General features: G+C 42.1%; 1 protein-coding gene across 3 annotated transcripts in view; it reads right to left on the reverse strand.

Annotated features, from left to right (window-relative positions):
- Positions 1 to 27829, reverse strand: part of SNX25 (sorting nexin 25) — a 150001-nt gene that overhangs the window by 43651 nt on the left and 78521 nt on the right. For all 3 annotated transcript variants that reach the window (XM_050792586.1, XM_050792585.1, XM_050792587.1), the window contains one exon: positions 7089 to 7270. In XM_050792586.1, coding sequence (XP_050648543.1) covers positions 7089 to 7270 — 182 coding nt within the window. The remainder of the gene's footprint in view (positions 1 to 7088; positions 7271 to 27829) is intronic.

The raw sequence follows: 27829 nt of genomic DNA on the forward strand, positions 1-27829 counted from the left end.
TTTACGGTAAAAATGCATTTTTTTTAAAGGAATAAAGTAAAATTTTATTGTAGTAATTTACAATTTATTTAAGTAAACATACAGGTTTGTTACATAAGTATACCTGTGCCAGGGTGTTTTGCTGTATCTATTGACCAGTCCTCTAAGTTCTCTCCCCTTGTCCGCCCACCCCACAATAGGCCCTGGTGTGTGTTGTTCCCCTCCCTGTGTCCATGTGTTCTCATTGTTCAGCTCCCACTTATGAGTGAGAACATGTGATGTTTGGTTTTCTGTTCCTGTGTTAGTTTGCTGAGGATGATGGCTTCTGGCTTCATCCATGTCCCTGTAAAGGACATGATCTCATTCCTTTTTATGGCTGTGTAGTATTCTGTGGTATATATGTACCACATTTTCTTTATCTAGTCTATCACTGATGGGCATTTGGGCTGCTTCCATGACTTTGCTATTGTAAATAGTGCTGTAATAAACATATATGTGCATGTGTCTTTATAGCAGAACGATCTATATTCCCTTGTGTACATACGCAGTAATGGGGTTGCTGGGTCAACTGGTATTTCTGGTTCTAGATCCTCAAGGAACTGTCATACTGTCTTCCAAAATGGTTGAAGTAATTTACATTCCCACCAACAGTGTAAAAGTGTTCCTATTTCTCCACAGCCTCGTCAGCATCTGTTGTTTCTCGACTTTTTAATAATTGCCATTCTGACTGGTGTAAGATGGTATCTCATTGTGGTTTTGATTTACATTTCTCTAACAATCAGTGATGTTGAGCTGAAAACATGCATTTTTTAAAGTCAGAGTGGATGTAACATAGTACTGGTAAACTGAAATATCTCTTACTACATTTTAAATGGAATAAAGCTTACTGAATATTCGAAATGCACATACTGAAAAAACAGCAATTTCCTATTACCCATTCACTCATTCAACAAAGATTTATTTGGCATTGCAAATCAGAAAGTGTCCGAGACAGGTCTCCATCAGTTTGGAAGTGTATTTTGCCAAGATTAAGGACATGTCTGGAAGAAATAAACATGGAGTCACAGAAACAGTCTGTGGTCTGTGCCTTTCTCCAAAGATGACTTTGAGTGCTTCAATATTTAAAGGGGAAAAGTGGGCTGGAGGGGAAAGGAGAGTATGGTAATCCACACGTTCCAAGCAAAAAGGAGCAGGCAGGGCAATAGTCAAATTACGTAATCCTCTGACGCTCAGTAAATCGGCACTTTACACAAGATAAGATGAACACAGAGTAGCTACCTGCGGAGATATCAAACCTTCTGTCTGTAACTTCTGCTTAGGAACAAAAGGAAAAGCAGCTTCCTGCATGACTCAGCTTTCAGCTTAATTTTTTTCATATCCTTCGCCCACTTTTTGGTGGGGTTGTTTTTTTCTTGTAAGTTTGTTTAAGTTCTTTGTAGATTCTGGATATTAGACCTTTATCAGATGGGCAGATTGCAAAAATTTTCTCCCATTCTATGGGCTGCCGGGGCAGGCATTTTCTAACAGCTCCTAGTAACTAACTTAAGGACATGGATATCCCTTGCTACAGACCATTAATAATTCATTTCTATAAATATTTCAGACCAATAATATTTAGTTAGTTTACTAGCTGTGGAACACTAGAACATGTGTCTTTATGTAAAGTCTACCAGTGAAGCATTTTGAAGCACAAAATCCTAACTGTACATGCTCCAAAGGGGTTTAAAGGAACCCATATCAATTTGGCTAAGGAAGATGTGCCAACAATTCCAGCATCAACAGAAAGGGCCAGGAAACCCTTTCAGATTCAAGTCAAGTCCTGGGCTGCATTCGATAGTGTTCATTTTGGATTGGCCTTGGATCAAATAAGGAAAATGATACGCAAATTGGCATAAGGATCTGCCATTTATTGCCGCTGATTTCCAAACTCCATGTACTCCTATTTCCATTTCCTCTTCAACCCTATTTTAACTCTTCCTTCTATCTTTCCATTTTGGGGCCACTGGTGGTTGCAAAAAAAATAAGGCAACACAGACTTTTTGTTTTCAAAACAAAGCAAGACAGGAAGGCAACACTGTGAAGTTAAAGTTGCTCAGGCTTTGGAAGTAGATATACTGAGGTTTGAATCCTGACTCCACTACTTTCCAGTTCCGTGAGCTCTATGTTACTCCATCACTCTGAGTCTCAGTTTTTTCACCCATAAAATGTGAATGATACCACCTACTTTCCAGGTTGTTCTGAGACTTACTAATAATAACTGTTCTGAATCAACAAAGACAACAACAAAAACTAATCAGGAAGAGCCTGAACCAGGAGAAAGAGAAGGCAAAATAAGTGCCAAAAATCAGAATAGTGAAGAGGTCACTTTCTAGTTACATAAATATGGATAAAAGGATTAGCAGTGATTCTCAACTGGGATCCAAAGAGAAATTACAAAGGACACAAAAAAGTTTTGTGGGTGATGGCTATGTTTATTATCTTGATTGTGGCAATGGTTTAATTGAATATATGTGTATGTCAAAACTTATCAAATTGTACACTTTAAATACGAGCAGTACACTGCATGTCACATACCTTAATTAAGCTGTTTTAAAAACAAATATTCCATTAAGCCTTAATAATAGCATTGCAAAGACATGAAGTAGACAATGATTATACTAAGGACCCACTGTCAGGAGAACATATACTGACATTATTTTTGTGAGTTACAGATTGCTGGATCTGATTTCCCAGTATTTTTGTTAAGGACTTTTCTGTCTAGGGTCATGAGGGACACCATTCTGTAGTTTTTTTCCTCTGGTTTGGTATCAGTTATGCTAGCCTCCTCCTAGGATGAGATGAAGCGCTCCCTTCTCCGTTTTTTGAAAGAATATGGTTAAGATTGGTATTATCTCTTCCTTACTTGTTTTATAGAATTTACCCGTGAGGCTGGGCACAGTGGCTCATGTCTGTAATCCGAGCACTTTGGAAGGCCAAAGAGGGCAGATCACCTGAGGTCAGAAGATGGAGACCAGCCTGGCCAACACAGTGAAGCCCTGTCTCTACTAAAAATACAAATGTTAGCTGGGTGTGGTGGTGCATGCCTGTAACTCCAGCTATTCAGGAGGCTGAGGGAAGAGAATTGCTTGAATCTGGGAGACGGAGGGTGCAGTGAGCTGAGATCGCACCACTGGCACTCCAGCCTAGGCAACAGAGGAAGACTCCATCTCAAAAAAAAAAGAAAAAGAAAAAAGAAAATCACCAGTGAAATGATCTGAGTCTGGAGTTTTGTGAGAAGGTTTTAAATTATTATCATATTCTTCAATAAACTGTGGGTTATTCAGAGTTTCTATTTCTTTTTGTCTTTTTTTTGTTTTGTTTTTTGTTTTGAGATGGAGTCTCACTGTCACCCAGGCTGGAGTGCAATGGCGTGATCTCGGCTCATTGCAACCTCCACCTCCCGGGTTCAAGTGATTTCCTGCCTCAGCTTCCCGAGAAGCTGGGATTACAGACGCCCACCACCATGCCCGGCTAATTTTTGTACTTTTAGTAGAGACAGGGTTTCACCAAGTTGGCCAGGATGGTCTCGATCTCTTGACCTCATGATCCGCCCACCTCAGCCTCCCAAAGTGTTGGGATTACAGGCGTGAACCACTGCGTCTGGCCTCTATTTCTTTTTGAATCAGTTTTGGTAATTTGTATCTTCCAGGGAATTTGTCTATTTCATTTAAATTGTCAAATTTATTGGCTTGAAGTTGTTCACATTATTCCCTTAGCATCCTTTGAATGTATGTGGCATCTGTAGTGATGTCCTATTTCATTCCTAATATTGGTAATTCACATCTTCTCGCTTTCCTTCCTTCTAGTTATTTTAGTTTTTATTTATAGCTTCTTTAAAAATTTTTTTTAAAGTTTTCTTTTTTTTTTTTTTTTGTAGAGAGGGGAGTCTTGTTATGTTGCCCAGGCTGGTCTCTAACTCCTGGCCTCAAGCAATCCTCCTGTCTTCGCCTGCCACAGTGCTGGGATTACAGGCATGAGCCCCCTCACTGGGCCAATTCATAGCTTCTTAAAAGATTAGATCACTGATTTCATACCCTTCTTCTCTTCTGCTGCAAGCATTAAAAAGTATAGTTGACCCTTGAGCAACATGAGTTTGAGCTGCACAGGTCCACTTGTACAAGATTTTCTTCCATATCTGCCGCCCCGAGACAGCAAGACTAACCCCTCTTCTTCCTCCTCTGCCTGGACAATGTGAAGATGATGCGGACGAAAACCCCTGTGATGATCCACTTCCGGTGAGTAGTAAAAATATCTTCTCTCCCTTATGATTTTCTTCGTAACATTTTCATTTTCTTTATAGCCTACTTTATTGTAACAGTACAGTATATAATACATATACAAGATCTGTGTTAACTGACTGTTATTGGTAAGGCTTCTGGTTAATAGTAGGATATGGGTAGTTAAACTTTTGGAGACTCTATAGTTATATGTGAATTTTTGCTCAGGGGAGGGTCAGCACTCCTAACCCCCACATTGTTCAAGGCCAACTGTATATAATTCCTCTGAGTGCTGCTTTAACTGCACAATATATCCCACAATATATATATCATAATATATCCCACAAATAATTGATATATTGCATATTCACTCCATTGAAAATAGTTTCTAATTTTCCTTATAATTTCTTCTTTGATGAAAGCCTTATTTAGATATGCTACTTATATTTCCAAATATTTGGGAATTTTCCACATCTTCCTATTACTGATATTACTGAGGGGGAATGTTAACATTTCCAACTGTACTTGTGAAATTTTTTCTCATTTTTGTCAGGTTTTGCTTCATGTACACTCTCAAGGTCTCCCTATTGATTAAGAACATCTGATTATTACATCTTCCTGATGAACTGACTCCTTTATCATAATGAAATGTTCTTCATCTCTGGTTCTACTCCTTGTTCTGAAGTCTGTTTTGTCTGACATTCACAGTAGCTACTCTAGAGTTCTTCTGCTTAGTATTCACATGTCTTTTTCCCTCTTACTTCCAACCTATCTGTGCCTTTATGTTTAGTTTCTTGTAAGCAACATATAACTGTCTTGCCTTTTTAAAAATTCACTCTGAATCTTTATTTTAATTGGAGGATTAACCTGATTTGGAAGTCGAAATTCTGAAATAAAGTTAATGGTAATTCTTCTGGATCAGATATGATGAGGTCATAGCAAAAGTTTTCTTCCCACTCATGAAGACATCAGAATGGCCCCAAACTAACCAAAGTCTTACCTTTCAAATAGCAAATGACTATAACTATTGGAGTTCTGTCTCATCTTAGCCCTCCATCCTGAAGACTAGAGGAAATGGTTTTACTCTGAGGATGAACTACTGCAACAGAAATGAGTTTCTCTTTTCCTGAATGTCTGTAAAGAACAAATCAAAAATGGATCTGGCACTCTGGATTAAGTCTACTTCTAGTAGACACTGCCGGACAGACAACCTGCACTAAAATCACATTTAATTCCCCTAAAACGAGTTTCCATTATCTTTCTCGAGATCTTCCTGTACCACACATCTAAAAGTGTATCATCTTTTGACTAGGTAGCAAGCCATTATGCACTTCTCCTAGGTATTTATCTCATATTTCTACTGGATCACTTACCTTTTTATTTTATAATTACATGGGACTCTTTGAGAGCAGGGATTCTGTCTTATTTATTTTTAATCCTAGTACCTAGCACTATAACTGAGATTTTGTGGGCCCTCAATAAATGTCTGTTGAATGAATGAAGGGGACATAAGACAAAGATCTCATCTATGATAAATGTGGCTAGAAATTAACCTAAGAGCCCCAAAACAAAAAGCTAATGAGGAGGAGGAAGGGAGCAACATTCAACCTGTCAAATCTATCATCTCTCTGATTCACCAAAATGTTACGTTTCCATCTAGAACACAGAGCCAGTATCTCAAATATTTTATTTTATTTTATTTTGCTAATAGCAAAATCAACAGACTTCCTGTGGTTAGAGGATCTCTATAAAAACAGGAGCTCCTTGGAGCTGCACTCGCACCACTTGTGTAAGATGCTGCAGAACCCTGGCCCGTGCGGGGCTGGCCCTGCCTGCAGAGGCTCTAGCTGAGACTGGCCAGAAACAAGAAGAAAGCCAAGGCTTATCAGCGGAATAGGGAGGCAGGGGAACATCACAGATGAGTAGCTGAAGTAGAACTGAGAGCTACACAGGAAAGAATCAAGAGACTGAAAATCAGAACAAGTGAGGTCAGAGGCTGTGGTGTGAGTTACATTACACCAATGTTGGCCTCTTTGTAGCTAAAAGACACACTACAGGAGAGGAGTCTGGCATCTGCTTTGAGGTCCCGTTCCTTCCATGGCACAGCTAAGCTCCTGGGCGGGTCATGGGGCTGCTTCCTTCTATCTTAGCATGCTCCAGATCTTGGAAGACAAGTCTGGTCCTTCAGAGTCAGGACAGGTACTGAGGTAGGGCTAAAACACTTCCCTAAGCTCCGTGATTTGGTTGGTATTGACAGACAGCCTGAAGTTGGACAGGACAAAAACAGTCAGAGAGATGATATGTTTCAGTGAGAAAGCACTCAGATTTGCAAACCAACCAGATCTGGGCTTTTATCTAGTTCTACCTTTTCCTATCTATGTGGTTTTAGGTAAGATACGTAAATTCACCATTTCATCACCTGAAAAATGAAGATATCAAGTAGAAATTTCATAATATTGTGGCAAGAGTTAAGTAAAATAATTGGAAGATGCCTCCTACTTCATAGGTGGTTATTTCTCATCAATTGATAATGGGAAACTTGACTGGACTCTTGTAAATATAAATATGCTCTTCTGGGTCCTCTGGGCAGGACAAAGGGGAGGTGGAAAAATATACACACATGCGCACACACACGCACACACCCGATGCCTATCTGTCATACCTGTTACCATCCACAGAAGTCAAAGACACCAAGGAATATAGCTCCTTGACTCATAAAGCAAATATGTAAGTGTGTAGTTATGGCACACATGTCTAAGTTCAATACTAAAAAGGTGAAAGTCTTTATATGTAGTTCTATCAGCATTTATAATAAACTTGGTAGGGTCAAAACAAGAAACTATAAAGTTCTACCTTCTGGCTTTGAGGCCCTTCCCTCTCCTCCAGGGCCCCATCCTCTTGCTGGTCATAGGCAGGGCCTCCTAGGATTCGGATTCTCTTCTCACACTGCTTCTTTGCCACAGTCAGTTGGTTGATATACCTCTTCATGTTCCTGGCCCTCAGGAGATCAGCTTTCATTGCCGCAGTTTCTTTACCTTGAATAGGAGTGAGGAACAGTACCTGGTCAGAGGACAAGGCATGAAAGGACAGAGCGATTCAGAACCAGATCAGTGTCTGCTGTGGGCATTCTGAACCAAGTGGATACTAAACAAAATAACAGAACAGAATCCACAATAAATACATACACATACTCCCAAATACAAATGCCAATCATTTCTAAATATAATTTCCAAATATACCACTGACAAATCTTACCCAAGGGTAAAACATTTTTTTAAAAAAACCTCGGTACAAATGCACTCACACATCTGTGTGTGGATTCTTTAACATCTTTATATGAATGTGTACGTACAAACACTCATTCATAAGCATGTACTGAGTGCTAGTTATGTGTCAAGACACTTGCTAGGCTTTTGAGATTGAAGACCAATTGTTGGCCCTCATGGACCTTTCAGAGTCTAGCAAGTCAGAAATCCAAAGAGAGGAATCCAAGCACCTATAACACAAGCTATGAAGAAAATATGCATATACCATGAACTGTTTAACAGAAGATTCTAACTCAGGCTTTTTGGGGAAATTATATTTAAACAAACATGAATAATCAGTAGAGTATGGCAGACAGAAAGAATAGCGAATGTGAAAGTGAGAAATAGGCAGGAAAGAGAACAGAGCTTTCGAGGAACTGAAAGAAGTCCGTTAGAGCAGGTGCAAAAGGAGCCAGAAGATCCAAAATAACTCTGATGCTGGCAGGAGCTACGAGGTGCACAGCCTTTCAGGCCAGAGAAAGGACTTTGATCTCTAGCCCAAGAGTACTGAGAAGCTTTAATGGGTTTTAAGCAGGAGTGTGCCATAAATGGATTTGTATCTTTAATGATTACATAGGAAGCAGGATAAAAGATAGCTTGGAAGAAGAAAGACTGCTAGGAGGAGGACAAGTTGGAAGACCATTGCAGTCCAACTGAGGAGGGAGATAATGATGGCCTATACCAGGGTTACGGCAGGCCAGTAGAGAGGACAAGAGGATGTCAGGACCCAGTGACTGGCTGGGCAGGGTAGAGGGCAGGTTGATGAGAAATTAAAAGGTATCAAATATGGCTCCTAGGTTTCCAACATGAGCAGCCAGGGGGATGGTGGGGCCAATTGCTAAGCTAGAAACACTGGAGAAAAAGGTTTGTGGAAGATGCTAACGCAACTCTGGACAATGTGGCAGGTGATATTTTCCAAAAACGCCTGCAATGCCTTCCATCTCACATGCTCTTTTTACAATGTCCCTCTGACAATCTCCCTCTGGCAAGTAGAATATATGTTTCCTTTTGTTGAATCTGGTTGGGGTCATGATTATGATGGAAGGGATGCTATGACTTCCAAGACGAGATCATAAAAGACCGAGGACTTGGAGCTCTGGGTCACTATGTGTGGCTCACCTGTCCTGAGGCTTCCATGCTTTGAGGAAGCCTCAACCATCAGTCCTTGGAGAGATCTATATGGAGAGGAACCAGGGCTCCCTGGACCACAGCTCTGGCTGAGATCTCAAGCTCATATTCAGAACCAATGAGGCACCGTGTGAGCACACCATCCTGAAAGTAAACTGTCCCACCCCAGTCAAGCCACTCCAGCTGATGTCACGTGACACAGAGTCATTACTTCCAAACCCTGTCCAGATTGCAGCTTCATGAGCGAAATAAGTGACTGTTGTTAAAGACACTATGTTTTAGGGTAGTTTGTTACACAGTAAAAGACAACCAAACAGGCAAAATGAGTCTGCGGGCTTCTGAGTACCTAAATGGAGAGAGAAGGTCTAGAGTTCAGAAACATTCAGCTTTGGGACAGTAAATGACATCATGGGAGTGTGTGAGACAACCCAGGAGGAAACAAATAATCCTAGACACAACTGAGATACACCTTACCCTTAAGAGTAAGGGGAAAGAGAAGCTGACAAGGGAGATCGTAAATATATCCTCATAAAAGTAGGTGTTTATCTCTTTATACACTGCTATATCCCCAGCACCTACAACAGTGCCTGGCAGCACAGGAGATACTCATTAATCAGAAGTTGAATGGATCAATGAACTCTTAAATGCTATATTTTGCTAATATGTATCAGGTATTGTGTTCTTTCTAGAATTTGGGGCTGAGGAGGAAAGAAAGAGGGTGAGCATCCTCAACTCCTACTCTTCAAGGACTCCCATCTGGCTTCTAACCCACCCTCCACCAAATCTGCTGTTGCCAAGATCACTAGGGACCCCAGGTCAAATCCAGTGGAAAGCTTTCAGAAGAGCCTGCAATCAGAGTTAGGTTAGAATCCTGGCTCTGTTACTTACAAGTTATGCCACCTCAAGCAAATATTTTTTTAAATTTAAAACCAGTAACAATGGTTTGTTTCCTTAAGTTGACATATCATTTAAAGCAAAAGCAAAATACTCATACAAAATTAATTTTTTAAAAAATGACTAAACATTGAGCATTACACCTTGTGGAGAACAGGCTGGCTGTGTATATATACCTAAAGGCAAGGGCTGGGGTGAGGGAAGGATGTTTTTGTTTTAAGTGAGACAGAATTGAGCTGGTTTTAATGCTGATGAGAAGAAATCAGTAAAAAGTAAAGAGAGGTGTGGCCAGGCATGGTGGCTCTCACCTGTAATCCCAGCACTTTGGGAGGCTGAGGCAGCAGGGTCACTTGAGGGCAGGTGCTTGGGACCAGCCTGGGCAAGAAAACAAAACCCATCTCCACAAAAAGTTTTTTAAAAACTTAGCTAGGTGTGGCAGTGTGTGTCTGTAGTCCCAGATAGTCAGGAGGCTGAGGAGGGAGGTTCACTTGAGCCCAGGAATTTGAGGCTGCAGTGAGTGATGATCCTGTACTCCAGCTTGAGCAGCAGAGCAAAATAAATAAATAAATAGAAGTTGAGAAAGGTGACAGACAAGGAATGGTATCCAGAAGACAGGTGAAGAGATCAGAGACCAGCTTTGGAGAAAGGCCACCTCCTCCCCTGCAGTAACATGGAAGGCAGAGCAGGTGGACATTGGATATGAGGAAGTCTGCAGACATGGTTAGATGCCAGAGCAGTTCCCTTCATATGGATTTAGTTTTGTGCAAGTAGAGAGCAAGGTCGTCTGTGTGGAGTGAGGGGGTGAGACTGAGTGATCAGAGGCCTGAGGAAAGGGGGCAAGTGTGGAATCTCTCATGCAAAGCAGAGGCGCTCAGCAGGACTGCCAGGAATGCTCAGGGCCCAGAGGACCGCTAGAGAAACAGAATGTTTCTCCCTAGGCATGGTAACTACATATCTGGGCAGGTGAAAGCATCCTCTCTGGAGGTGAGTCAGCACATACCTCGCCTAGATTTGAAACTACCAATGATAAAAGAGCATTTGCGTTTTGTCTCTTGGTTTCCCTGAGAGCAGTCTAAGTAATGGTTTGCACATCCTCCCAGCTGGAGACCTCCATCCGGTTCCCTAGGATGGTCATTACCGCTCTCAAGTCCCACTTAGTCAAATGTGCAAATGCATAACATAGTACTCAGGGAGGCTGCACAAATGAGCTGAAAAAACTTAAGACACGGTACCATAAAACAGTTTTATCAGAAGCAGCTTTTCTTGTACTGAACACAAAGGGCCACAGGCAGGCCTCAGGTCAATACATGGCCTTGTTCAAGGTGATCTGTCAGGTATTATCAGATATCTTTTCATCCCCTTTTCATTTACTTCAATAATGGTTTCTGAACTTGTGTTATGCTTGGCCAACAGACAGGACCTGCCTAAATACTCACTAATTTAGCATTTATGTCAACAGGAAAAAAATAGTATTTCAGAGACTCCTTTGTGGGAGGATGAAGGTAAATGTAGTTTGCCCCAAAATTAGTCTATTGCAAAGTAAGTTGTTTTGTGGGTGTATCCAAGGAAATACATGCTTGGAAGACTTAATTTTTCAACAAAACTTTACTTTTTAAATATATACCCTTAAACTTCATAGTTTGTGTATAATGTTTAAGTTACTCTAAAAATTTCGGGGCTCAAGTTGCCTCTTATTTGTAAAACAAACCTAGACCTCAATTTTAATTTGGGGTTAAAACATGTTAATAAAGAGAGAGAGACACACACAGGAAACTGACACCCATTTATCAACCTCTACATTCTTTTACCCAAAGTTTAAAAAGCCTTTCTAAAAGGACAAAACCCAGAAGAAAATTCCAAAGACAAGTGAGAAAGAGAAAAACCTTTCCCTAAAACCCAGCTGCAAGGCTGGGAAGAATGTTCTGGTGCTCTGCTTGAATGTGGCTTGCTCACGGGAATGCGCTCTGTTTGCTGATGGGCAACACAATGCCACTGTCTCATCACAAAGCTTGTAGCTAACAAATGCAACAGCAGCTTGTTGCTTAGACGGTTCTGTTTATTTTTGCCACATTCAGAGCCAAAGGACTAACGTAGAGCTCATGCATCCCATGCTGCTGGCATGCTAAAATCCTTGTAAATCCAGTGATGCAGATGAATACATTTCTTTGTGGCCTTAAAACCCATTCATCCAAGAAATATTCACGTCAAGAAAAGTATAGGCGAGCGGGTGTGTGACAACACCCCGTGACCCAGCTCACGCCAGTGTTATGTGGCTGTTTCTCTGTAGAGTCTTAAGTAGTAATACTGTGCATTGTTAGAAACTGGGTTAATCACACAACATTTAATCTAGCTTTAAAAAGAAGTGGCCAGCGAAACACTGGATGGCAGGGGGTCTTTAAACTGGTGCCAAGATGAACACACACATGATGTTAGGTTGGTGCAAAAGCAATCACGGGTTTTGCCATTACTTTTAATGGCAAAAAACGCGATTACTTTTGCACTAACCTGTAATATTCCAAAGCAATTAGTTCAAACATTTACTGTTTTTCCTTCTAGATAGTCCAGGTTCTACCGAGATCAGAGCAAAAGGAAATGGGTGAATTTGGGTTCATTTAATGAAAAAGACATTTAGATTAGACATTAAACTCTTTTGGCTACAAAGACGTTACAACAGACTTTGAATAACATCACAGAAATGCTTTTCGCTATAAATCCCCTGCCCATGATATAATTCTTCCTTAAGCAAGTGAAGTGGCTTGCAGTAAAACAAAAACACCAACATCTAACGACAAGTGTTAGATGCGATTTCTAATAAGGCAGCAGACAGCAAAGTAACTTAAAGTGCAAACTGATGACTCCAGAAATAGTACAACTGGATTAAAATGGCACCACTGTGGTTTTCAGGTATCAAAAAAGAAAAACACCAACAGTAGAATATTTTCCTTCCCTCATAACATGCTACCATGTTCCAGGGCATATCATAATGGCAGCATCCTCAGCAGACTCACTGAGGGATTTAATGGATAATACAGGGCAGGGTTTCTCAACCTCGGCACTACTGACATTTGGGCAGGATAGTTCTTAGCTGTGGGGGGCTATCCTGTGTATTGCAGGATGTTTAACAGCATCCCTGGCCCCTACCACTAGATGCCAGTAGCATCCCTTCCCCCAGAGATGACAACCAAAAATGTCTCCAGACTACTGTCATATGTCCCCTGGGGAGCAAAACTGCCACCTCCTACCCTCCACCTGGCCCCACTTAGTAGTGCTGATACAGAGGTACAGCCTGCTGCTCTAACAAGGAGGTTAGAGCAAACAGAGGACAAGGCCACACCCTCCTTCCCCTTCCCTCATTCCTCAACATGGGCTCTCTTCTCTCCTCTGCCCAGGATGCTCAGGTCTCCCTGTGAAATGCAGGCAATTGAGGTGTGGAACAGAGACTTCCTCCCTAGAAAATGTTGGTTCTCCAATCCCCAACTGTATGTGCACTGACAGATTAACCAGCTTTTGAATCTTTCTTGTACATTCAAATAAAAGTTTTAGATTGGATGTGGTGGCTCATGCCTGTAATACCAGCACTGTGCAGGGCTGAAGTGGGAGGATGGCTTGAGGACAGGAGTTTAAAACCTGCCTGGGCAACACAGCAAGACTCTGTCTCTCTAAAAAAAAAAATTAGGCCAGATGTGGTGGCTCATGCCTGTAATCCCAGCACTTCAGGAGGCCGAGGTGGGCAGATCACCTGAGGTCGGGTGTTGGAGACCAGTCTGACCAACATGGAGAAACCACTTCTCTACTAAAAATACAAAATTAGCCAGGCGTGGTGGCGCATGCCTGTAATTCCAGCTACTCAGGAGGCTGAGGTGGGAGAATAGCTTGAACCTGGGAGGCGGAGGTTGCGGTGAGCCGAGATCGCGCCATTGCACTCCAGTCTGGGCAACAACAGCAAAATTCCATCTCAAAAAAATAAAAGTTTAAAAATTAGCCAGGCTTGGTGGCATGCACCTGTAGTCCTAGCTACTCAGGAGGCTGAGGCAGAAAGATCACTTGAGCCCAGGAGGTTGAGGCTGCAGTGAGCCGTGATCACTAAAGCCAGGAGTTTGAAGTCACAGTGAGCTATGATCACATCTCTATGTTCCAGCCTGGGCGACAGAGTGAGACTATGTCTCTAAAATATAAATAAGTAAATAGAAGTTTTACTAAATCCTCTTGACAGAAGGGTTCAAGAAACACGTATATATTTACTTAGGGACTAGTCAAGATTCGAAGTGAGAAATGGTACTTGACCTCTTAACACAAAGCTGGCAGCAATTCTCAGTAGTTACCAATCATCACAAACTTCTTCAAAATTATCTAGAAATCACCTCAATAGTTGCTAAGGAACTCAAAAAAATATTTGCCTTACTTTTCCACCTGAGGCTGGTATGTCCTTTTTTGAAAGAACAAATGGGCTTCTCTTATCACACTAAACACCTGAGATTTCATAGTCTAACGTGTCACTCCACTTCAGTGGAGAGTATATTCGAGGAATAGCAGAAATCGTACAGGAGTTGATGGCGGCACCACTCACTTTATGATGGAGAAGAGTACAGAGACATACGGACTGTGTGCAGCCCGACCAGGGTGTGCCCACTGCGTGCCCTGCCTTGCCTTCCTTTAATGTCTCGGTGCTGGAACTCCTAGCACTCCCGTTGGTTTAAGGCCCTCCAACAGGCTTGCAATATGTTTTTAAAGGAATAATATAGCAATTAAATCCACATATAAAATTACAAGCAGAACCCTGTTCCCAAATCGGCACTGTGAGTTGAGCAAATTTGAGAACTCAGATCTGACCCCGTACAATGTTTGCTGTGAGCAGGAGCCCAGGACGAAACTCAGGAGACTTGGACTCAAGTTCTGGATTTGTGTCGGATTAGTGTGTGACTAACTAGTTCTATTCAAACCAGGTAAGTTGTTTGACATCCCTGGACGTCAGCTTTATTTGTATAAAATGCCGGTGTTAGAGTCTATGAGGACTGAAGTTCTCCTGGGGAAGAGAGGGCGAGTAGAGTTGGTTATAAACTCGTGAGACTATAGTGAGCACAACGGAAGTGCCCGAGCCCGTAGTCCTTCAGGCAGGGAATGGGTGGGGGCCAGGTGGTGACAGTGGGGAAGGGACAGCAGGCACTGGAGGTAGTGCTGGAGGTTCAAGGACTGGGCAGGGAGGAACCCTTGCAAGAGCCCTTGGGGCAATGGCAGGGAAACAGCCTGAGAGCTGGTCGTAGTCCACTCAGTCGGCTCTAACAGAACACCACAGACTGTGGCATATGAACAACAGACATTTACTCCGCACAGCTCTGGAGGCTGGAAGTCCACGAGAAGGTGCTGGCAGGGTCGGCGTCCCCGCACCACATCCTCACATGGCGGAAGGTGCAAGGCAGTCTCTGAGGCCTCTTTCATAAGGGCACTGCAAGGAAAAACCAACTCCAACTGCATTTTCCCTTTGCTCTCACACCACAACAATCAATACCAAAGACTTCCGTGACCAAATGTGTGGAGGTTTTCTCCCCAAACCCCAAGCTAGGGCTGGGTGTCCTCTAATTCAATTCCAGTGTTCTCCATTTGAAGACAGTGTCAGATCCCACAGGCAGATGGTTCAGTCCACAAGACTGCCCCGCTACAAGACACTAGTTGCAAGTCTAGGCCTCCAGAACTTATGATCAACCAGCTTCAGGTCAGGGTTCCCACAGCCCCCTCTTTGAGTTTGATTAATTCATTACCACAGCTCACAGAACTCAGGGAAACTCTTACTTGCATTTACCAGTTTATTATAAAAAGTCTGACGATGTAATCCCAGCACTTTGGGAGGACGAGGCAGGTGGATCACCTGAGGTCCGGAGTTTTAGACCAGTCTAACCAACACAGTGAAACCCTGTCTCTAACAAAAAAAAAAAAAAAAAAATACACAAATTAGCTGGGTGTGGTGATGGGCACCTGTAATTCCAGCTACCCGGGATTACAGAAGAATCGCTGGAACCCAGGAGGCAGAGTTTGCAGTGAGCCAAGATCATACTGATGCACTCCAGCCTGGGTGACAGAGCAAGACTCCATCTCAAAAAATAAAAATAAAAAAGTGTGACTAAGGGCCAGGCATGGTGGCTCACGCCTGTAATCCCAGCACTCTGGGAAGCCGAGGCGGGCAGATCACTTGATGTCAGGAGTTCGAGACCAGTCTGGGCAACATGGTGAAACCCTGTCTCTACTAAAAATACAAAAATTAGCCGAGCGTGGTGGTACATGCCTGTGGTCCCAGCTACTCAGGGGTCTGAGGCACAAGAATCATTTGAACCCAGGAGGTTGCAGTGAGCCTAGATCGTGCCACTGCACTCTAACCTGGGCAACAGAGTGAGGCTCCATCTCAAAAAAGAAAAAAAAAAGTAATCAAAAGTCTGACTAAGGATACAGATGAAGAGACGCACAATGCAGGCGCCTGTAATCCCAGCTACTCAGAAGAATAGGGCAGGAGAATCACTGGAACCTGGAAGGCAGAGGTTGTTGCAGTGCGCTGAGATTGCACCACTGCACTCCAGCCTGGGCAACAGAGAGAGACTCTGTTTCAAAAAAAAAAAAAAAAAAAAAAGGTTGACTAAGGATACAGATGAAGAGATGCACAAGGCAAGGTATGAGGGAAGGGGTGCAGAGCTTCCATGACCTCGCTGGGTGTGTCACCCTCTGGGAACCTCCTTGAACACGGTCATTAGGCCTTTTATGGAGGCTTCGGTGGATAGGCATGACTGAAGACAACTGCGTTGAAATGTGATTGGACAAAAGGGGTGTGATCTAATACTAACAGACTGAGGGGGACACCCAGCAAGGCCCACCTGTTTAGATTCTTCTTGGCCTTTTCTGTGTAGCATTTCTTCTTTCGTGGTATGGGGCAAGACTCTCTTTGGAATGAGGGTCTTAAGACCCATAACCAGATGACAGTACTGCCTTGGGCAGGTGAAAGGAGGGTAGGAAAAGGTCAGAGAGATTTTGTTTCCTGAGGTCTGCTTCTGAGGCCTAAAGTGCCCCAACATTACAATAAAACACTACAAGGGCTGTGTGAGTTACGAGCCAAGGAACCATGGAAGAAAACCTGTGTGTGTGTGTGTGTGTGTGTGTATCACAATAATCATAATACCACAGGCATTAATACCATGCATGAAGGTGAAACCCTCATGATCTAATCACCCCCCAAAAGTCCCACTTTGTAATACCATCACCTTGGTGATTAGGTTTCAACAAATGAATTTTGGGGGACATAAATATTCAAACCATAGCAGGATATTCTATGAGTTTAGGTCATTCATAAATGTGGAATAGTTTATATCACTTCACTGCAATGCTAGAAAATCAGATCACATTAAAACATTAGAAAAGACCCTGAGAAGTCCACAAGAGTCCATAGATTAGCTAGCTCTCTTCTTTCAGGCAGGGAAACCTTTAAATTCTAAAATGGACCAAGAAGCTACATAATATCATTAAAAAAAGAATTCCTGGCTGGGCATAGTGGCTCACACCTGTAATCCCAGCACTTTGGGAGGCTGAGGTGGGTGGATCACTTGAGGTCGGGAGTTTGAGACCAGTTTGGCCAGCAGGGTGAAACCCCATCTCTACTAAAACTACAAAAAAAAAAAAAAATTAGCTGGGCATGGTGGCAGGTGCCTGTAATCCCAGCTACTTGGAAGAATGAGGCAGGAGAAGCACTGGAACCCTGGAGGCAGAGGTGGCAGCAAGCTGAGATCGTGCCATTGCACTCCAGCCTGGGTGACAGAGGCTCTGTCTCAAAAAAAAAAAAAAAAAAAAAAATTCCTAATGGAAATCATTGTGATTCTTATCAGCAAGTAACAGAGTCTATGTGTTTGTGTATGTACACATACATATTCAACATATTCTACAGTTCTAATTGATATATTAAATTGTAAAACTGTTTAGTTACATGCTTTAAAAACTTTAATTACACTTGGGTAAGATGTACAATTTTTAAAAATGAGTAACAAGGCACACCCTCCTGATCTGTGCCCTGAGTGTTTCACTCCCCAGTGTGTACTATTTACACACAGCAGTGTCCAGTGCACTCAAATCAACCTCATGTTCTTCGCTGTAGTAAGCTGAATGAACATGACTCTTGAATCACCTTATATATGCTTGATAACATTTCAGGATTCAGAACAGCAGAGAAGAAAGCTTTAAAGGGAGACGTGCTGGGCTCATTCACATCAAACTGTGGGGGAAACTTGGTTTATGTCCCATAACTACTAGAATTCCTACACTTGGCCAGCTTATTTTAAAAGACCATTTCTCAACTACTCTAGCTGTTCTGTCTAGTTCTAAATATAAAGCTAGGTAGCTGGGTACTGAAAGGCAAATATGAATCTGTCAGCGGCTCGTTATCATCTGCAGCAGTGGTTCTCAGTGTGATTCCCGCACAGGCAGCACAAGCATCATCAGGGAACCAGTCGGTAACGCAAACTCTGGGGCGCACTCGAGATGGACAGAATCAGAAGCTTTTGGTAGGGCTGGGGGTTAGCAATCTGCGTTTTAACAAGCTCTCCAGTGAGGCTGATGCCACCACAGCTTGAGAACCACTGCTCTACAGGATTACGCCCAGACTTTCAAGGATAACTCTGAGGCCGTTTAGGCCTTGTCTATTAATCTCATCTCTCCATTGCATACCAAGCACGAGCACATGATCTCACCTGACATATCTACATGCACAAGGCTGCTTCATGCCTCTCTTTTTCTATGTACATGTGCCGCCATCCACCCATATCCCCTGAGAAGCCCAGAGGGAATGAGAGCCTCTCGCCTTTATGACTCAACTCAGTGTTCCTCTGAAAAAGAAGCCCTTCTTGACCTCTGCTCCAGGTAGGGCAGACCACTCCACATATCTATGCCACTGCTATATCCTGAACACGCAATTCTCATTGCATTTATCAAGCTGCATTGTCGTTTTGTATGTGTGTTGACCATCATCTTAGTGCACTGCTGTACCTAATACACAATGGCACCCAAAAAAGGTTGAGTAACTGAAAACCCACTTCTGGTTAATAAGATATCCTCCAGAGTACATTCTCTACTGCCATAAGGGGTCCTAACAGAACTCAAGAGCTCTTGTTTATCCAGGATCCAGGGAGGTGGGGCCGTGAACAATGAAGAAAGAGACATTAGATATAAACTGTAATGAATAAGGAGGAGTTATCTAGACAGAATGATATCGAGAGTAGGGTAGCACTTCAAGAAGAAGAAATAGAATGTGCAAAAAATACAAGGTACGAGGAATCAGGGTGAGTTCAGGAAATAGAAAAGTTAATGTGGCTGGAATGCAGACAGACAGGGTGGAAGGGCAGGAGATAAAGCTGAAAATAGAGCCAGGGACCAGAGGAAGCAAGACCTTGTAGATCACGTCAAGGAGTCTTCATTATAAGGAAAATGGGAAGACAATGACGAGTTTTAAACATGAAGGTGACATGATAAACTATGTATTTTTTTAAAAAAAATCACTATGACTTCAGTATGAAAAATATATTACTTTTTCATAGACAGAAATTATGCTAGGAGGCCAATTAAGAAGTTACTATAGGCCAGGTGTGGTGACTCACACTTGTAATCCGAAAACTTTGGGAGGCCGAGGCAGGTGAGTCACCTGAGGTTAGGAGTTTGAGACCAGCCTGGCCAACATGGCGAACCCTCATCTCCACTAAAAACAGAAAAATTAGCCAGGTGTGGTAGTACCTGCCTATAATCTCAGCTAGTTAAAGAGGCTGAGGCAGGAGAAATGCTTGAACCCGGGAGGCGGAGGTTGCAGTGAGCCGAGATTGCACCATTGCACTCTAGCTTGGGTGACAGAGTAAGACTCAGTCTCAAAAAAAAAAAAAAAAAAGAAGTTACCATAATAGTTCAAGAGGGTGACTGGTGGTAGAGGATGGTGATGCACGGAAAGGGAACAGAGTTGAGCTATATGTAGATGGTCCATCTGCATAATAATGGACCGGATCAAGTATACAAGGGAGAAGGAATCAAGAAGGTGGACTCAGGTTTGTGACTTGTATGAATAGATGGTGTTATGGACTGAATGTGTTCCTCTAAAATTCATCTGCTGAAATGTTAACTTCCAATAAGACAGTATTAGGAGGTAGGGACTTTGAAACACTTAGATGAGATGATGAAGGTAGAAGCCCTGTGATGGAATTAGGGGCCTTATGCAAAGAGAAAGAGACTAGAATTCTCCTTCTCCTCCCTCCACCCTACCATATGAGGATATAGCAAGGAGGCCATCTGCAAACCAGCAAGAGGGCCCTCATCAGACACCAAATCTGCCAGTACCTTGATCTTGGACCTCCCAGCCTCTAGCCTGTAAGAAATAAACGTTGTTTAAGCCACCCAGTCGGTGGCATTATGTGACAGCAGCCTGAACTGACTAAGACAGATGATGATGCCATTCACTGAGGCAAGAAACTGCAGAAGGTGCCCAGCTCTGTGAGGCTTTATGTGGATCTTTTCATTTGCAGCCGCTTTTGAGATATCCAAACAAAACTGTTGAGATGGCAGAGGTTAAGCAGAAAGGTACAGGATCTCTACAGACAGAGGTTAAGCAGAAAGGTACAGGATCTCTACAGACAGAAATTTGGAGTCTTCAGCATACAGTAAGGGAAAGGATTAGAGCAGGGCAGTGCTACCCAACATAACCTCTGCAGTGATGGAAATATTCATAACTCACTATCCAATATAGTAGCCACACGTGGTTACTGAGTACTTAAAAGGTGGTTGATGTAACTGGGGAACCGAATTTATATTTACTTTTAATTAATTTAAATTTAAATAGTAACATGTAGCCCACGGCAATTATATTAGGCAGCACAGGTATAAAATAATTAGGTATAAAAGAGGAAAAAACCCTGAAGAACTCCAACATTTAAAAGCTGAATGGAGTAAAGAAAATAAGCAGAAAAACAAACCGACAAAGAACTAGAAGAAGACAGGGAGCGTTAGCCCAGGCAAGTGGAATTTCAAGAAGACTGAGTAGTCGACAATATCAGATGCTGCAGAAAGGTCAAAGAAGATGAACACTGAAAAAAGTTCATTGAAATTAGCCAGTTAGACTCACTAAGCTCCCCAAATTCTATGACCAACAGGCAGCTGATGTAATCAGTGGGTAAATTTTAGGCCTCAGTCAAAACATGTGGCCAGGTTTGAATGATAAAATAAGGACAGGGAAAAGAAAATTTTATGAGCAAACTAAAACTCCAGAGACTAATTGTTTCAAACTGTTTAGTACTTGTTAAGTTTTCTGTAAAAAGCTTTCCCTCTAATTACACCTAAAGTAATTCTGTTGCCCATAGGACAAAGACCTGACTTCGCTGGTCTCAAAAAAAAAAACCTTTTTTTTAGTTCTATGATTTCATTTATTTTCCCCAGAATTGTATAAAATTAAACTAGCTGAGGCACCAAAGATTTTTTAAATCATACTTAATTTCTTTAAAAGACTGAAATTCCAAAAGAAAAAGGCCATCAAGAAAAAAAATCAAATAAAAAGTTCTTCCTTGTTAAGGAGAGTAATGTTTCTCTCTCTAAGACAAACCAATCCACTGTGAACCTAAAACGTACAGTTTTGGGTGGATTTTCTGGAGTGTGTTGAAGCCTCAAAAGCCTTATTTTGAACTGTCCTAAATATACAAAGTAAAGAGCTCTACAGTTTGTCTTATGTCATCCTGAAAAAAAGGCATTACAGAGTTAGCTGGTGGTGTGGTTTGAATGTTTGCATTCCCTCGAAAATTCATGTTGAAACTCACTCCCTACAGAATTATCAGGTGGGGCCTATAGGAGAAGATGAAGCCAGGATGAAATGAAATTGGTGCCTTATAAAACGGCTGAGAGAACTAGCTAGGCCCTTATGTCCCTCCATCATGCGAGGACACAGCAAGCATTTGTCCCCTCCAGGAGATGCAACAAGAAGGTGCCATTTTGGAAGTGGAACGCAGCCCTCACCAGCCACTGAATGCCACGGCCTTGATCCTGGATTCCCAAACTCCAGATAAGTAAGAAATAAATTTATCTTCTTTATAACAAATACCCAGTTTGTAGTATTTTGTTATAGCAGCAGGAATGGAGTGAGACAGTGGTTAATCCCTTAAGGTTTCAGAGGGTACACAATCAGGTAATGTCTACCAATCTGTTACATGGCATTTTTTCTTTAAATCCTCAAAGTATTTTCACAATTGCATATCATCTCTTACATCACAATATCAATTACAGTTCAAAAAGACTTGTCAGGCCAGGTGTGGTGGCTCAGATTAATTACAGCACTTTGAGAGGCTGAGGTGGGCAGATCGACTGAGCCCACGAGTTTGAGACCAGCCTGAGCAATGTGGTGAAACCCATCTCTACAAAAATACAAAAACTAGCTGGACGCGGTGGTGTGCACCTGTCATCCCAGCTACCCGGGAAGCGATCGCTTGAATCCGGGAGGTCAAGGCTGCAGTGAGCTGTGATTGCACCAATGCACTTCAGTGTGGTGACAAAGCCAGACCCTGTCTCCAAAAAAAAAAGACTCACCAGAAACATCTTTATGTGGAACAAAACCATATTTATATTGTGTGTGTATTAATATACACTACATTCACAAATAGAGATCCCATCTCTAGGTAGAATACTAAACATTCCTAGGATCGTCCATCTGTTCATTCTTCTTTTAAACTTCCTCAGTTTCCCACTTGTAAAAAAGAATGCAGCAATAAGGAGAAAGAACATTGGAAACAAAATTACTTACGACTAACTTTTCTCTGGTTCTTTGTCTGATTTTCACTAGATCACACTACCTCCAAAATGCAAAGATCTTCAAAAACAACTCAATAATTATATTTTGGGGAGATTTTTTAATGCTAAAAATTTACCTTTAATGACTTATGGGAGGGGCGGAAACACATTCTTATTGAAATAAATTAAAGGGAGGGTCAATCTGAGAAACAATGACATAGCTATTTTTAATGCAGCTGTCTAGAAGCATTCTATAAATTAGACTTTTATTTGCCAGCCATACATCAAAACTCCAAAGATCACAGAAATACAAGACTGACTTCCCGTAACATCCAATAAGTTACTCATACTGAGTTAAAAGAAAAACGACAAGGAGGAATGCTAAATTTGTTCTTATTTTTCCTTAGAAAAAGTATCTGCACTTAAATTATAACTTATTTAAAATTGAAAGCACCTACATATGAATTTTAATGGGGAGACAACAGATGGTGTAATGAATTAGCGGAAGTCACTTCAGATTGTTAATACACTGTTCTGCTCTAATAATGCAGCACCATCAGCTTTACTGATACTTGACCTGGAAAGAGCAGAAACAGAAGACTATTAACTACTGTCTCTATAATGGTAACTTCCAAATATTTCTCTTCACGGTTGTTCTCTCTCCACAGCATGAATCCCAGCTTAGAAATGCCAAATGAGGACTTTCCTATGCCCCTCTTGCCCCAAATCCAGGATGTCCGAGACCAAACCCCTACGTAACCCCTGACTCTTTCAATATCTTCACTGAGAACCCTTTATGATTATCTAGAGCACTCAATCTAAAGAGGAAAAACATTGAGTCCTAGAGAAATAAAATGACTTGTGCAGATTCCATCAGGAAGCTAGCAGCACAAGTGAACTTGAACCAAGCCCCCAAATTCCTGTGCTAAGGCTTTTTCTTTTATACCCCAAACTTGATCTCATCAACCTGCAGGAATGGGACACATTGACTAGAAGGGATGACCTCGCTGAGCAAACTGTTTTGAGCTGCATTTATGCGTGCTTGATGCTTACTCCTTTTGATCAAAGTGATTTAGACTAACTGACCGCTGTTCCCTCCTCTGTAAAGTCAGCAGATCGCACTGGCACTATCATTGTCTTGGATCCTTTGTTCCATCTTCCGCGAGTCGCTAAGCATGCTGTTGTCCTTCATGATCTTCCTTATCAATCCCTTCCTTTTCACTAGCATTATCCAGGTCCTAGATTTCAATACCTTATTCCTACTTGGTGCATCAGCCTCCTAGTTGGAATACTCCAAAGATATTTTTTAAAGTCTTCATCATTTGTCTATTTTTTCATTTTCTGTTTATAAACAATTGTGTTTTACATTGTTTTTCTAACTCTGTTAGTGCTGCAATCCCTCATGGCACTATTTTGAAATGTTTTCATTACTATAAAATTATGAATATGGGCCAGACGCAGTGGCTCATGTCTGTAATCCCAGCACTTTGGGAGGCCAAGGCAGGTGGATCACGAGGTCAGAAGATCGAGACTATCCTGGCTAACACAACAAAACCCCGTCTCTACTAAAAATTAAAAAAAAAAAAAATTAGCCAGCCGTAGTGGCGGGCGCCTGTAGTCCCAGCTACTGGGGAGGCTGACACAGGAGAACAGTATGAACCCGGGAGGTGGAGCTTGCAGTGAGCCGAGATCGCGCCACTGCACTCCAGCCTGGGCTACAGAGTGAGACTCTGTCTCAAAAAATAAATAAATAAAAATATAATGTAAATATTACATCAAAACATCTTAGCAACATACACTGGAAAGTGATCTGCTTTCTGTCTATAGATGTGCCTATCTGGACATTTCATATAAATGAAATCATGCAATATGTGCCCTATTGCTTCTGGTTTCTTTCACTTGGCATAAGGTTTTCAAAGTTTATTCCTTTTTATTGTTGAATAATACTCCATTGTCTAGATATACCACATTTTGTTTATCCATTATTGATGGTGACTTGGTTGTTTCCAATTTTTGTCTATTATAAATTATGCTACTATAAACATTCCAGTTTTTTGTGGAGATTCAAATTCATTTCTCTTGGGTATACACCTAGGAGTAGAAATGCTAGGTCACACGGTAATTCTATGTTTAAAGTTTTGAGGAACTGCCAAATTGTCTTCTATTTTCCATTTCCAACAGCAATGTGAAAGCTTTCCAATTTCTCCATATCCTCACCAACAGTTCTTACCTCTTTCATTTTAGCTACCCTAGAAGGTATGAAGTGGTGTCTTGTGTTAGTTTCAACTGGGTTATCGCTCTTTTGATTACTGAGTTATAAGAGTTCTTTACATATTATAGATACAACCTCTTTATCAGATACATGATTTGCAAATATTTTTCCTCCATTCTGTGAGTTGTCCTTTCATTTTCTTGATAATGTCCCTTGACAAACATAAGTTTTTCATTTATTTCTTATTTTTGAGATGGGGTCTGGCTGTGTCACCCAGGCTGGAGTACAGTGGGATGATCACAGCTCATTGTAGCCTTGACCTCCTGGGCTCAAGCAATCCTCCCAGCTCAACCTCCCCAGCAAGTGGGCCTACAGGTGTGCACCACCATGCCTGGATAATTTTTTAAAATTTTTTTGTAGAGACAAGGTCTTGCTGTGTTGCCCAGGCTGGCCTCAAAACTCCTGTCCATGTCCGGGCACGGTGGCTCACGCCTGTAATCCCAGCATTTTGGGAGGTGGAGGTAGGAGGATCACCTGAGGTCGGGAGTTCAAAACCAGCCTGGCCAGCATGGTGAAACCTCACCTCTACTACAAATACAAAAAAATTAGCCGGGCATGGTGGTGGGTGCCTGTAATCCCAGCTACTTGGGAGGCTGAGGCAGGAGAATCGCTTGAACCTGGGAGGTGGAGATTGCAGTGAGCCGAGACTGCGTCATTGTACTCCAGCCTGGGTGACAAGAGCGCAACTCTGTCTGAAACAAACAAACAAACTGCTGTCCTCTAGTAGTCCTCCCTCCTTGGTCCCCACAAAGTGCTGGGATTATAGAAGAGTCACTACACTCAGCCAAGTTCTTCATTTTTAAAGAAGTCCAATTTACTTTTTTCCCCTCGTCACTGTGCTTCCCTTCTTTCTTACTAGACCGGCACCATTTGCCAGAGCACTGACTCCATCCATGGAACCTGTCTTTTTCTGGACACGAAGGCACGTGGTGGCTGGAATTACCTATACAGTTCCTCCATGGAACCTGTCTTTTTCTGGACACGAAGGCACGTGGTGGCTGGAATTACCTATACAGTTCCTCCATGGAACCTGTCTTGTTCTGGACACGGAGGCACACAGTGGCTGGAATTACCTACACAGTTCTAGCTAGTCTACTTTTTGCCAAAGCGTGTTTTCCTAACTTTGAACCCTATTATAGTCATAAAAGGGACTAATGTAGAAAAAGCTAAATACTGATACCAGAATTAACCCAAAAGGAGAAAAGGCAGAAATTCTTAATGTGGTCAGAAAGCTTGCTAAAAAGAAATATTTCCAGCATTTTCACACACAAAAAAGGGAACTAAATGCTATACTTGAACTTGCCAGTTAAAATGCAGTGGGTTGAATTGTGCTCCCAAAAAGATATGTTGAAATCCTAACCCCAACATACCTACTAAAGCGATCTTATTCGGAAATGGGGTCTTTGCCGATGTGATCAAGTTAAGATAAAGTCATGCTTAATCAGGGTGGGCCCCGATCCAATATGACTAGCACCCCTTTTAAGAAAAGAGAGACGCAAAACCAGAGAAAAATATCACGTGACGACTGAGGCAGGGATTGCAGTGATACACCTCCAGGCCGGGGAACACCAAGGATTGCCAGCAACATGGAAAGCTAACACACAGACATGGAAGACTCCCGCGGCGCGCTCAGAAGCAGCGTGGCCCTGCCACAGCCTTGGTTTTAGACTTCTTGCCTCCAAAACGGTGAGAGAATACATTTTTGTTGTTTGTGCCAGACAGTTTGTGGTACTTTGCCATGGCAGCTCTAGGAATTGAGACAGAAGAACCTTTTAAATATTGTATGATTCTACTTACACGAGGTACATAGACTTGTCAAATTCAGAGAAACAGAAAGTAGAATGGTGGTTGCCATGGGCTGAGGGGAGCGGGGAAGGCGGAGTTATTGTTTAACGGGTATGAAGTTTCAGTTTGGGAAGATGAAAAGTTCTGGAGATGGGTGGTAATGATGGCTACAGAACAGTATGGAAGTAATTTTTTTTTTTTTTTTTGAGACGGAGTCTCGCTCTGTCACCCAGGCTGGAGTGCAGTGGCCGGATCTCAGCTCACTGCAAGCTCCGCCTCCCGGGTTCACGCCATTCTCCTGCCTCAGCCTCCCGAGTAGCTGGGATTACAGGCGCCCGCCACCTCGCCCGGCTAGTTTTTTGTATTTTTTTAGTAGAGACGGGGTTTCACCGTGTCAGCCAGGATGGTCTCGATCTCCTGACCTTGTGATCCGCCCGTCTCGGCCTCCCAAAGTGCTGGGATTACAGGCTTGAGGTATGGAAGTAATTAATGCCACAGAACTGTACACTTAAAAATGATCAATTTTGTAAGGTTTATTTCGCCATAATTAACCCTCTTCTCCCCAAAAGAAAAATGTTTTTTCTAAGGAATGTGAGCTCCTTTAAATGACCAGGGCCAGAAAGGCATTTAGAATGTAACAGAGGTCATGTCACACTTCTCCATGAGCTAAATAATTACTTCTTGAAGCCACTTCTATTCAGGCTCTCGACTAACGCCAGGCAGTCATAAAATGTCATACACATTACAGTTTAACTATGTACAGCCAAGCACTAACCAATGTTGTTTCTGTAAACCCATGAGAATTCCTGACAACATTTGTAATTGCCCCCTTTCCTGATTTGTGTTTTCTCTTTAAAAACGTGAGCCTCTCTTTTGTTCTATGCAGCACTCAAGGCAACCTGGCAGTGTGTCCCTGTCTGTAGTCCTCAACTTCTGAACTTGAATACATTCTCTTTAAACTAGATTCTGACCTTTTTGATCATTTTGGGCAGAGAGAAACTAATACTTACAATAAACCAAACGCTTCAGTTATAATTAAAATTCAACCAGAATATACCATATTAAGACTAAATTCTTGCCAGTTACCTTGTCCTTATATATAAACATGTACACACATTCTCATGCTAAAATTTTGTATTAAGCACAAAGCAAGTAAGAGTTTATCTAAGCAGTTTAACTGTGCAAAAAGCAGGAAGATTAAAGTCACTGCAGCATTATACTATGCGGACACAGAGGCCGGAGGTGACAATCACTGCTAACCAGTAACCTCAGAGAAGCAATGAAACCAGTATTCAATGTTTTCTGTCCCAGGCAAAATGGCTCCAAGGCCCCAAGAGTGCTCAGTTTGTTTGTCTTTTCTTCAGTGCTTAAATCACAGAAGGAAGCCGGGATACCCAAAAGAGTTGCAAGGACAGCTTAAACGGAAAACACAGACA

This window comes from Macaca thibetana, chromosome 5 (genome assembly GCF_024542745.1).
Source record: "Macaca thibetana thibetana isolate TM-01 chromosome 5, ASM2454274v1, whole genome shotgun sequence".
NCBI lineage: Eukaryota > Metazoa > Chordata > Mammalia > Primates > Cercopithecidae > Macaca > Macaca thibetana.